The 12,482-nt window shown below is 56.8% G+C and overlaps 1 protein-coding gene across 2 annotated transcripts in view; it reads right to left on the bottom strand.

Annotated features, from left to right (window-relative positions):
* PARVB (parvin beta) overlaps positions 1-12,193 on the bottom strand; it is a 98,089-nt gene extending 85,896 nt beyond the window's left edge. The window contains exon 1 of one of the 2 annotated variants that reach the window (XM_045779623.2): positions 11,986-12,187. In XM_045779623.2, the coding sequence (XP_045635579.2) occupies positions 11,986-12,100 (115 nt within the window). In that variant the 5' untranslated portion in view covers positions 12,101-12,187. Of the gene's footprint in view, positions 1-11,985 lie in introns of both variants that reach the window. The other variant, XM_045779625.2, reaches the window with a different exon arrangement.
* Positions 12,194-12,482: the final 289 nt, after the last annotated feature.

Below are 12,482 nucleotides of genomic sequence, written 5' to 3' on the forward strand. Positions count from 1 at the left end.
GTGTCGGCAGGCCTGTGTTCCTTCTGGAAGGTATAAGGAGAATCTGTTTCTTTGCCTTCCAGCTTCTAGAAGTGCCCACACTCCTTGGCTTCTGGCCCCACATCACTCCACCCACACATCCCTTTCCCTCCCACTCACTCCCCTACCTCACTCTTGTAAGGACCTGTGTCTCCCCGGACACTCTAGGATAATGTCCGCATCTCAAATTCCTTAATCACATACACAAAGTCCCTTTGACCGTGGAACATGACGGAGTCACAGGTTCCAGGAAGCCGGATGTGGACATCTTTGGGGGCCATTAATCGATCTAGCGCTCCATCTTATTTTTTATGCATTTCAAAGTAAGTTGCAGACGGGGATACCTTTCCCCTAAGCATATGTATCACTAACTGGAGTTTAGTCTTTATTTATAGTTCTTTTGAGTTAAAATTCGCATACAATGAAACACACACTCTTAAATGCACATCCGGTGAGGGTTGACAAATCCACGCACCCGTGTATCTCAAACCCCCATCTAGACGGAGGACATTTTCGTAATAAAGGAGAAAATTCCCTCCTGGCCCTCCCCGGTCAGGCCCCATCGCCGTCTCAGAGACAAGCATCCCCTAGTTTTATCCCCTGGTGGACGTCACAGAAATGGCACCGCACGGGGTGTACCCTTCGGGGTCTGGCTTCTTTCCCCAGGCACAGCGGTTTTGAGGGAGGCTGTGTGGCTGGGATCGCGCGCGCTGTACCTCGTCCCTTCTTATTGTCCAGCCCCCGGCCATTCCTCCCGCTCCTACTGACGGACACCCGAGGCGCTTCCAGGTTTCAGCTGCTCTGAGCAAAGCTGCTGTGAACAATCTTGCACGAGCCTCACGGACACAGACTTCCATTTCTTGAGTCCGTATCTCAGACTGGAATCGCTGAGTCACAGGGCGTCATATGTGGAGTTCCTCAAGAAACGACCAAACCAACTTCCAAGTTTGCACCACCGTACGAGCCCCGGCACGAGTGAGCGCCCCCGCGGCCCCCATCCCCACTCAGCCATGGGTGACCTTGTCCGCTGTTCCAGTGGCTGTGGAGTGATCTGGTTCTCATCTGTGGTTCACTTCCCGGATGACTAATGATGCTTTTCTAGATGCATACTGGCCACTCGCACGTCTTCGGTGGAGCGTCTGTCCAGATCTTTTATCTTATTCTTTTATTGCGTTTTGTCTTTTTTTTCTTATCATCAAGCTGTGGGAGCTCTTCGCGTCTCGTGGATGCCAGTCCTTTATCAGATATGTGTTTTGGGAATGGTGGGAATTTTGAGTTACAGTTAAGAAACGTATATATTTGGTTTTCATCCCAGTTCCTGGCCCAGAGCTCCTAAAACCCTGGCAACTTCCTAAGCGATGAGAAAGACAGTCATCTTAGGAAAGGGCCGGTTGCCATGGGGAACCAACCCTGGGATTAGAGAGTTGGAACTCTGCAACCCCTCCCACCCCTACCCCGACCCTTACCCCCTGCCCACACCGCCCCCTCTGCATCTCCGCTGTGAGGCTATGAGGCTGCTCCCGAGCGCATCCTTGCACGCAAGCTGGTGAGGTGACGAGTGAAATGCTTCTCCGAGCTCTGTGAGCGCGCTAGCAAATTAATTCATGGACACAAGGTGGTGGGAACCTCTGACCTCTGTAACCGTCGGTCGGCAGCACAGGTGAGGACCCGGACTTGCAAGGGGCATCTGAAGAGCGGTGGGCAGTCTTGCAGGGCTGGGCCCTTAACCTGTGGGGCCCAATGATACTGTCTCCCGGTGGACACTGTCAGAATGAAGCTGAATTATAGGCCACCCAGCCGGCGGAAGAACCCCCCATTGGGACTGATGTCAGAGCCACAGCTGGTGATCGGAGGAGAACTGGTACCAGAATCCTCGGAATATTTTTTCTCACTCCATGGCTTGACTGGGCCCAGTTTAAATTACATCATTGCGTTTAATAACCCACGTAATTCCCCAATAACCCTAGGGTTAAGTACTCTTTACGGAAGAGGAAACCGAGGCACAGGGCAGGGAAGTACTTCCCCAAGGTCAGAGCCGCAGAGCGCAGCAGGATCGGTTCAAACCCTGAATGTTGAGCCCCGAGATCCACGACCCTAACGGCCACATGGACTGCTTCCTGCTTACTCAGCAAACACACAAAGACCACCTTTCGTGGCCGAAGATCATTTCTTATCATTGGGCACTGAGCCAACAACCCCAGCAGGTAGGTGCAGGATGTGATGGTCCCCCCCCACCTGCTGGGATCAACATTGAAGCCGAGGGCAGAAGGGCTCTGGGGTAGAGGGACAGCGTTTGTGAGGGCCCCAGCCAAGGAAGATTGGGGGTGGGGGGGGCTGGCCAATGGCCGGGCAGGTGACACAGAGTCAGCGAGGACCAGCACTGCAGCCGCCGGGGGTCTGTCTTCTCTCTGTAAATGCCAGCGAGTCCATTCAGCACAGAAAGCATCTCATTTGTCTCCTCTGGAGCACCTGTCTGCCCCCCTGCCTGAGCGCATCTCCAGTGCCAGCGAGGACAGCGGCTTTACCACGAGCCAGCTGGGACGGTTACTCACAGGTGAATCACCTCTCCGGTTCGCCAGGCTGCGCGCTCACATGCCAGGCTGCCGGGGGTTTTAATCTCCGTAGCTGGCGGCGTGACCTCTGCAAGGGACCTCACTTTTGTGCCCGTCTGCTCACCCGCAAAACGGGAATAAGCACAAAGCACTCGCTTCCCTGCTTTGTGTGAGCCTGAGAGGAGGTGCTGCCCGCGGCGTGCGGCGCCGTGCCTGAAACGTCACGAGGGCCAGCTCGGCTGAGCCATGAGCGTGGCTGCTGCAGACTCCCTTCTGGCTTTTCTTTCCTTTCCGTTTTTTCCCTCACTTCTTCTCTGATGATCTTCCATCAATCCATTATCACATATGGATTCGTTCTCACTCGAAACACAATATTAATTTTCAAAACGAGAGAAACAGAGGGGGGGACACGTCCATGAAGCTGTGGGAAAGAGTCCCCTTCAATTTCACCCGCACCACCCACAAGTTACGAACAGCACCAGCACGGCGCTCCTCTCTCCCCAGCCTGCTGCGAGGATGCTCTGTCCCCATACAAAGCAGACAAAACGGTGACCCGGGAAGCGGCGGACGCAGAGGACGACCACAGTTCCACTGAACCGCAAGCTGCTTCCGGAGGCCTGGATTCAAGAACGCTCTGAGCACACCCCAAGATTAGGGACCGTCTGCTCCCTCCGTAACTTCTTAATAACTATCAGAGCAAAGCCTGGATCTGGAAGAATGACAAGTCTTCACGTGAAAGTATGAACATGCAGAACTTTTTTAAACAACAGGCCTAAACTATTAAGATGGCCTTCCTTGGGGGGGGGGGGGGCAACATCCGTGACCGATTCTGGCTGCCTAAGCAGTAAAGGTTCAAAGACCCAAACTAAGAACGGTCGTTTTTCAAAATGCCTAAGCTCAAATGAGTTCACGTTCCACTACTCACATGAAAGCATAAAACTGCTTAGCGTTTGCCAACCGTTCTAAGGCTCTAAGCTGCCGAGGAAGCACCATCAGAGGCCGAGGCGGACGAGACTCCCTCCTGATGCTGAGCTGGCCTCCCTCCCCAGGGACGCAGCATCTGAGACCCACCGCTGCTCAGCAAACACAACACCACACCTGCACAGGCACCGTGCCTCCTGGTCACGCTGGGCCAGAAGAAGAGACCCCCAGCATCCCTCAGATGCATACTTTCAAAGGATTTATGTGACTCGGTTACCAAGAGCCACCTAGCTGCTTCCTGGAACACAGTAAGAAAGAAGCCAGAGCAATTGAAACGGCAGAGCAGCTGGAACGGCGTCAGTCGGAATCAGCATTCTTCCCCCCTGAGCCCAGACACAGCCTCAGAATCCTTCTTAACACAGGGGCAGGCAGTCATTACAAATCCAGCTGAGTTTGCTCTCAAGGGGAAGCCGCCTTGCCACCCCTGCTCTGCCACTAACCGACCAGCTCTGGCGTCCGTGTCAGTGCCCTGCTTGCCAACACCATCATCACCAACACACACTTACTGAGCACTCCCCCGACTGCTGGTAAGGCTTCACCTCCTTCAGTGCAAGTACCCTCACACCGCCTAAGCACGAGTGCCACGGGGCTCCACATGAGCCCCATCGGGAAAGAGGCTCGGGGACGAAGCCGCAGGACCCAACCAGCGAGACGACGAGCCGCGAGCTGGCCCTGCCACCCGCCCACAGCCTCCCCTTGGAACACGCTGCCTTTGTAGGGAACAGCAAGGACAAACCAGCTCAGAAACACGGAGCTCCGGGGCGCCTGGGTGGCACAGCGGTTAGGCGTCTGCCTTCGGCTCAGGGCGTGATCCCGGAGTTATGGGATCGAGCCCCACATCGGGCTCCTCTGCTATGAGCCTGCTCCTTCCTCTCCCACTCCCCCTGCTTGTGTTCCCTCTCTCGCTGGCTGTCTCTATCTCTGTCGAATAAATAAATAAAATCTTAAAAAAAAAAAAAAAGAAAAGAAACACAGAGCTCTATCTCCTCTCCACTTCCCCACCTCACGAATGAGGAAGACAGGCCCCGGGGCTTGATGCACGGAGCCTCAAAGGGGTTCCCGCGGCCCTGACTCTCGGAGCTGGTAGAAAAATAAAGGATTCCCCCGGCTTCCCAGAGCCCATCCGGTGACTCCCAGGTGCTGTGAGCCCCACAGACGATGCCAGAATCTCCTGCTCGTTCCATGCTTAACTAGAACCAGAAAGCAGCCTCTCATCTGAGTACGTGTCACTAAGAAGTATCTCCAGGATGCCAAAGCTGCCAGAAACTTCTAGAATGGAGTGCATTCCATGTTACGCTATCTTTATCCCCACAGCAATTAGTGCAGAGAAGCAAATTAACACCACTGGGCCGACGTATGTTTGTAACGTACTCCTAAGCTCACTGATCTGTCCTTCAGCCTCTCTGTACCGTAATAAATAGCAAATACACTCACTAGGAAGTAAAGCGACTTTGCATCTGAAACCTGAAACGTGTACAGCTGATGCAAAGAGAAAACATCCTTCCCTGGGATACATCTTTTATGTGATGGAACCGCCTATGTGAAAACAAGAAAATCGCTAGGTAAAGTTACCTGCCCTTTGCCAAGCGCGGCAGGGGGAAATCAATCACGCGGAGCCCTTAAAAACCGCTCACGGCAAGCACTTACCCACTTACATCTTATAAACATCCCTTAATTATTCTGACGACCGGACAGGGAGCGTGACGGTAAGCTAACTTCGGGGTGTGCGATAAATATTCATCCCAGGGAGTGGAGACCGGAATTCAAAGCAGAGCTCGGCTAATGAGCGTGGGGTTGCCAGGGCGACCTGACTCTTCCGGGACTGCGCAGGGACAGCCAAGAGGCTAGGAGAACCACAGTTAGCTATCCTAAAGAGGCCGTCTCAGAACAGAAAGGGAAGGAACATAAAAGCCATTGCTCTGGGCCCGGAATCAGTTTCCCTTTCTTACGGAAGCAAAGATTTCAGATTTCCAAGGGATTTTAGTGGGCCACCAAGAACAAAAGCCCAGTTTGGTACCAGCTGATGTGCCTACGTGCGTTTCTCTTATAAATGTCCCCCGTCTCTCCTCCCCCCTCCCAACGTCAGTGGAACAAACAAGGAGAAAGGCTGGACTTGAAGATTGCCATCAGGATAATAGTCAAAGGAAACTTGACAAAGCCACACCACAAGCTCCCCTCTAGGCCACTTCCTCTCAGCCAGAGAGAGGAAAAACAGAACAGTGGATTCCAGTGACTTCCACCCCCACCCCCAAGGGATAAGTTGCAATCCAGGAGCTGAACAGAGACAGTACATTTCCTCTCCCACCACGAGCTGACCCCCACGGACAGAAGCCCTGCCCCCCACAAACAAAAGTGGGTCCAAGAAGAGGCATTTGGGTCTCGGGAAAGGGACTGCTTCCCTAATTTTCTCCTCTGCGGCAGGTTCTGCAGAGAACCTCACAGGCCCAATGGATCCAAACAGGACCTACACGGGCTTCTCTTACAACAGACCATTCTAGAACCCACCATGGACGTGGCCCTGGTTCCCACCTACTTACATCCCTCCACGGGCTTGCCAGCCACTCTTTTTCCCTTCTCACAGATGAAGGGGCCAACTGACCTTAAACATGACCTGCGTTCCATGTTCTAAGGGTCCTATAGAGCGCCAAAGTGATCACAGGAGTGCCGGAAATGCAAAGAATTCCAAGAGCCCTACGTCCCTGGGCAGAGACCAAACTCATTACAAATCCTTTTCCTGTATGCTACAAAGAAAGACACTATTCCGTTTTTCTTTTTAAAGGTAAACCAGACGGCTGTTGAGATCTGCTATAAAACAGCACGTAGAAGTCACTTCACAGTTTGCAAAATGTCCCAAACCAGCTGCAAACTACCACTGACCCAGGTGGGTCAGCCCTGCACCGTCTACACCCTGCAAGGAACCGGAGCTGGGGCCAGGGCAGAGAAGGCAGGCCTCAGCTAATTCGCGTTCCTGCAAAATGTCTTCATCCTTAGAGGGAGGGGCACGAATCCTCTGCATGTCCTGGGAATCCAGCTGCTTCCCGAGCCACTGCACTGCCTGGGGGAAGCCCGCCTGGGCCGTGCCTGCGTGCCTGCCCACCCACCCACCACCTCATGGCTGCCCGTTCCCACCCACCGTGGCCTCCAGACCTAAAGTAACACCGATCGCGGCTGACCACAAGCCACGTGCCACACCACAGCCCAGCCACCATGAACTGCCTGCACTTCTCCAAAAGGGGTAGCGGGGGGTCTCCTCCAGCACCCCTGGTAGGAAGCCCCATACTCCGCCCCCTCCTCTGGCTGATTCCCCGCCATCCTTTACACGCAACCAGGGGACCCCTTCCTCCAGCTGGAACCCAGAACCATGGCCAGGATGTGTGTTCCCCACAGGTTACGGTCACCAGTTCTGAGGATGGGCCTGGGGTCCTCCCTGCCGACCACCAGATCCCAGCCTGCCAGCTGAGCGCAGTATCAGGGACACCCCCTCCCTCTGCTGTCCAGGAAGGGAAGAGCAGCCTTCACCTCCCCCTTTTGGGGGTTCTGGCTGCATTTCCTCTGAGCTTTCACGAAAAGCCAAAAATTCGTTTCTTCTAGGCAGCAGCTCTCGCCTAGACTGCCCACTCTGGGACTCTGCCCGCCTCAGGACCCCGCTCACCGGGAGGCTGTGACTGGTGCCCGGGCCCAGGTAGGCCATGTGGATTCTCCCCCTCAAGGAACTGAACAGAGAGCCCCAGATGCTGAGCCCCAGGCCAGGGAGCTTCACAACGGGGCCGATGGCCCAGAGGAGCTTCCGCCCCCCTTGGGGCTCCTCGGCCTTCTCTTGGAGTTCTCGAGACAGCCCAGGAAGGAAACAGCCCGGCTGTCCACCTCGGCACTCTTACCGGGGTGTGCGTTAGGGGATGTTTACAACAGCCCTGGCCCCCATCCACTAGATGCCAGGAGCACCCCCCACCCCAGACACCACCCATGTCCCCTGGGGGCAGAATCACCCCCAGCTGAGAACCACTGGTTTAAACCTGTGAAGCGGCTACTGGGGAAGGTTGTATTTTCTCAACTGTAAAATGAGGGGGAAATTCTTTTTTTTTTTTTTTTTAAAGATTTTATTTATTTATGTGACAGAGAGACAGCCAGCGAGAGGGGGAACACAGCAGGGGAGTGGGAGAGGAAGAAGCAGGCTCCCAGCGGAGGAGCCCGATGCGGGACTCGATCCCGGAACGCCGGGATCACGCCCTGAGCCAAAGGCAGACGCCCAACGACTGCGCCACCCAGGCGCCCCAAATGAGGGGAAATTCTACCCTGCATAGACCTTGCAGTTAGGTAGGAGTTTCTACGTCGCAGGACTAAATGACAGAGCATCTCCGTCCCGGTGTTATTGTATTCGGTCCTGTTATTATAGATCAGTGTTTAAGTGGGCCGCGCGGGGGTCTATGCAGCGTTGACACAGCCCATCGCTCTGTAAAAGTCAAGGTGATCACCGGCGTTAACGGGAGTGGTGTAGAGAATATTCTCTCCTGCGCGTTATTGAAGAAAAGAAACGTAATACTTCCAACCTCGGTTCAAGGTCACAGCCGCCTTGTGATCCGGTGAGACTGAGATTCCGAGGGCAGGCTCCATCGATATCATGCTCATTGATCGATGCTTCTGCACCCAATGCTTGGAAGGGACCAGGGAGAGAAGCAGAGGACGAGCCACAGACCGGGAGCAAGGACCTAGAGAAGACTCATCTGAGAAAGGATCTGCATCTGAGCTCTTAAAATCCAACACGAAGAAATCAAACAACTTGGACTAAAAACGAGCCCAAGATCTGAACAGACACCTCCCCAAAGGGGATGTACAGATGGCACATGCGCACAAGAAAAGATGCTGCGGGTCCGTCAGTCATCAGGGAACGGGAACCTAAGACTGCTGGAAAACAGGACAGTTACAGGGGCGCCAGGGAGGCTCAGCTGGTTAAGCATCTGCCTTAGGCTCAGGTCATGATCCCGGGGTCCTGGGATCAAGTCCCACGTTGGGGCTCCTTGCTCAGTGGGGAGTCCGTTTCTCCCTCTAGCGCTCCCCCCTGCTTGTGACCTCCCCCTCTCTCAAATAAATAAATCTTTAAAAAAAACAAAAAAAAGGACATTTACAGAAACAAACAAAAAAAACAGTCAGAGAAGAGGAACTTCCTAAATGTTTCCTTCCTTAGAGAGAAGGAGGGACAGAGCCTCCAGGCTGGGCTCTGGTCACCCGTGTCTGGGATGAGGGCAGGTCCTCAGCACAGGGAGCCAGGAGGCCCCTCCATGGGGCCTCTTCCATCCAGGGCCATCCTGGCCCTGGTGCTGGCTTCACCCCTCTAGGGACTTCACAGGGCAGCTGCAGCCCCTGGGGTACCCCCTAGCCCCAACTCCGGGCCCACTGGACGTCTGGGGACTTCCATCCATGGTCATGAGGGGGACCTGGCAAGGGGAGTCTATCCAAACAGCTTTTAATAAGCTGCTCCTGAAAGTCTCCGGGCCTTCTACGGGACCGTGGGGCTTGTCAAGCCTTCTTCCCACCCTTTCCGATATCCACAGTTAGTCACAGTTCTGTTTTCTAAAGGGGGCCACCATGTGACCCGAAGTGGTTCCCTCCAGGAGCCCATCAGCCTGAATCATGCCACGAATTCAGCCACGGGCACTTCCTGCATCGGTTCCTTCAAACCCCAGGGCAACACATTTCCTAAAACGATCTCGCCTGAAGATGACAATCACCCCAACATGTCCCTCCTCCGTGCCTTGTCACAACCACGAGTTCTGCCAATCTGGGGGGTGGGGGGGCGGAGTCCAGCACCTGCAGGCTCCCCGAATCTTCACACCCTCCCTTACAGGGGCCTCACCACCACCCAGGCTCCTGAACTCACCCTCAACTTTCTAATAAAAAGGAAAATGAAACCCCACTGCAGCTGACAGGCCCAGCAATCTCTGAGCACCCCTCCCTCTTCCTGCTGGTTCCGTGGCAGGCAAATGAGTGTCATCCCACAGGGGCCCAGGACCCGCCCTGGCTCACAGACTGCACGAACAGCACAGACATCAGGCAGGCAGGCTGCCAAGGCAACAGGTCTGCTGGAGGACTGACAACTCTCAATTATCCAGGACCTCATCATCCAGCCTCTGCCTCCCTGCTGCCCACTTTCCAGAAGACCAGTGGGAAGCCACTGGGATGCCACTAAGCCCAGCCCCCCCCCCATTCCTGTGTCTGAGCCCAGTAACAGTTTTCAGCCTTTTGTTTATATGGGGAACCCCAAACAGGCCAGGCACCTGAACTTTGAGAACCTAGGCAGGGCAGTCAGCTAACACACACACAAAAGCAACAACAGCACTACTGCAAGCATCTTGCTCCTTCTGCTGTTTTCATGTCCCCGCTGTTCATCACAGGAAGCTCTGGACTACTGGGATTCTTGGCGCACTGACATCGGACCAGACTGGCCCGCAATGAACTAGACACACCCGAGTTCCTAGAAGCAAAGACAAGAAGCATCTCACTTTGGGACCAGCCCATTAGCCCATGACTACAGGCACGTGTTCTCTGTACTCCAAGGGCGTAAACGGCATCCATACAAAGCCAAAACAGTCCAGAACATTCCGTTTCCTTGCTATTCCATGGCACATTTCTTTCACCGGTTCCTTCTGATCTCAACCCAAACAGGACCTGCTCTGAGCGCTCCTCTACCCGCCTGCCCTCTCGCACCTTCTTCGGAGCACTCCGTATTCTCGCACTACTGGTCTGTTTACTCATCACAACCGACGCCCCGTTCCATGAAAGCAAGAGCCTGCGCTAGCCCTTCTCCCCAGGCCGAACAAACTGGGAGAGGGGAGTGGCATTTATGCCTGTGATTGTTCCAAGTCATAGAGAGGACCTGAAATGACTTTTGGCGAGGGCGAGGTCATGACAGGTGAGGACACACATCACCGAGGCAGCAGGAATGACAGAGAAGAGTGACTGTCTTTTATCATCTCGTTCAGGAGATACGACTTGGTAAGAGGCAAATGCAAGCCCCCGTGGGCCCTTAAATTGTAAGGCTTGAGAGAGAGGAAGGGCCAATTTGTTCGGGGCTATTTGGAAGCCACTAAAGGGTGACAAGGCCCTACCCACATGGAACTGTATCAGGTAATTCGGTAAAAGCATCCCCGATGGGAGATGCTACATAGAAGTCCCTGAGGGGAATGCATGGGGGTACAGACGTCCCCGAGAGGTCGAAGTGTCACACACGTCCCTAGGAGTACACAGGTCCCAGGGGGAGATTAGTGGAAGTCCAGCGTCCCAGACAGTATGCATCCTTGGGGTACACTCAACCTGGAGACACAGGGAGACTCTGCGGCATACGTCAGCCTCCTGGGGTTTCCGTCTTTGCTTTCCCAGACACCAGCCTGAGGCCGGCCGCAGGGCCTTCTCCCCCACCTGCCTCTTATCTTGGCTGCCTCTTCCGCTCCTCCACAGCACAACTCACCCAGACCCATCCGGAATCTGCCCCAGGGGAGGATCTCCCGGCCTTAACAAAGGGAAAATTCAGGAATGCGGTCCTCCGAGGGCGGCAGCGGCCTTGTATTTAAACCACACACAGGCCGGCAGAAGTTCCGGCCTTGCAACTCTGATAAAACTTTCAACTGTAAGAGGAGGCAGGTAGTTTTTAAGAATAATTTTCATAAGCACAAAAGGGGGAGGGGAGCTCTGTAGCCCTGGGCCGCCGCACCCCCACACCCCTCCCCGGCCTGGGGTCTGCACACGCTGCGCCCCTTGCCTTCCTCCCCGCTCCAGGGTGAAGGCCACGTCCGCTGCAGGGGTTCCCGCACCGAAAACCAACTGGGCCCCTGGCCGGTGCCGACCCAGCCATAAGCGACCAGCGCTCAGCGCAAGGAGGGGCCCGCACCCGGCTAAACGCAGTCGGCCTGCAGGCGGTGCTGCTCTGGAGTGGTGCTAAGGCAGCGGCGACTCCAGCAAGGTGGGCGCGGGGCCGTTCTCCGCGTGCCGGGGCCCCGGGCTCTCGCTCCAAGCCCGCCTCCCGCGCCAGCGGCCATCTGCAACCCGCCCGGGGGGCGGGGGGGGCGGCCGGGCCCGCGCAGGCTCCCCGCCAGTGTTTAAAAGTCTCCGGAGGAGGAAGGAGCGAGGGTCAAGCGCGCTCCCGAAGGTCACGGCGGCGCCCCGCGCGGGCCGGCGGGGTCGGTGGGGGGGACCGGAGCGCGCGGGCCGGGCAGCCACCCTGGCGAGGCCCGGCGGGGGACGCGTGGTCCCGGCAGAGCCCGGAGGCGCGCGCGCGCGCGGGGCCCGGAGGGGGCGGCCACGCGCGGGCCCGGCGGGGGCAGCTGGCGCGGGGCGGGGAGCCATCCCAACGGGGCGCGGGGACGCCTGCGCGCGGGGACGCGTGGCCGGGCGGGGGCTCGGGGACGCCTGCGCGGCTGCAGGCCGGGGCCGGCGCACTCACCCTCCTTGGCCTTCTTCTTCCTCGCCAGCGTGCCGCCGAGCTTGCCCAGGAACGACTCGTCCTTCTTCATCCTGTGGGGCCGCAGGGTGGGCGAGCGCAGCGGCGCGGAGGACATGGGCCGCGCGGGGGACACCGGCGGGCGCAGCGCGTGTGGGAGCCGCCCGGGTCGCCGCCGCCGCCCGCCCGGGGAGGGGCCCGCAGGGCGCGGCCCCAGCGCCCGCCCCCGCCCCGCGCCCGCCCCCGGCCCTGGAGCGCCCGCCGCCAAGGTCCGCGCTGTCCCCGGCTCTGCCTCGGCACTTCCAACCCCCGGGCCGCGCGTCCGCTCCCCTCCGAGAAGTGAAGGGGCTCGGCTCCCGAGTACCGCGTGGGTCCGTCCCCCGGGGCTCACGGCGACCTTTCCTTCTACACGTTTGAGCCCTGCGCCCGCGGGCTCCGGTGATAGTGCCAAGCTCCTGTGGGGAGCGCGACTGAGGTGCTTCAAGTAACCACAGAGATAG

This window comes from Ursus americanus, chromosome 17 (genome assembly GCF_024610735.1).
Source record: "Ursus americanus isolate L20-20 chromosome 17, mUrsAme1.1.p, whole genome shotgun sequence".
Classification (NCBI taxonomy): domain Eukaryota; kingdom Metazoa; phylum Chordata; class Mammalia; order Carnivora; family Ursidae; genus Ursus; species Ursus americanus.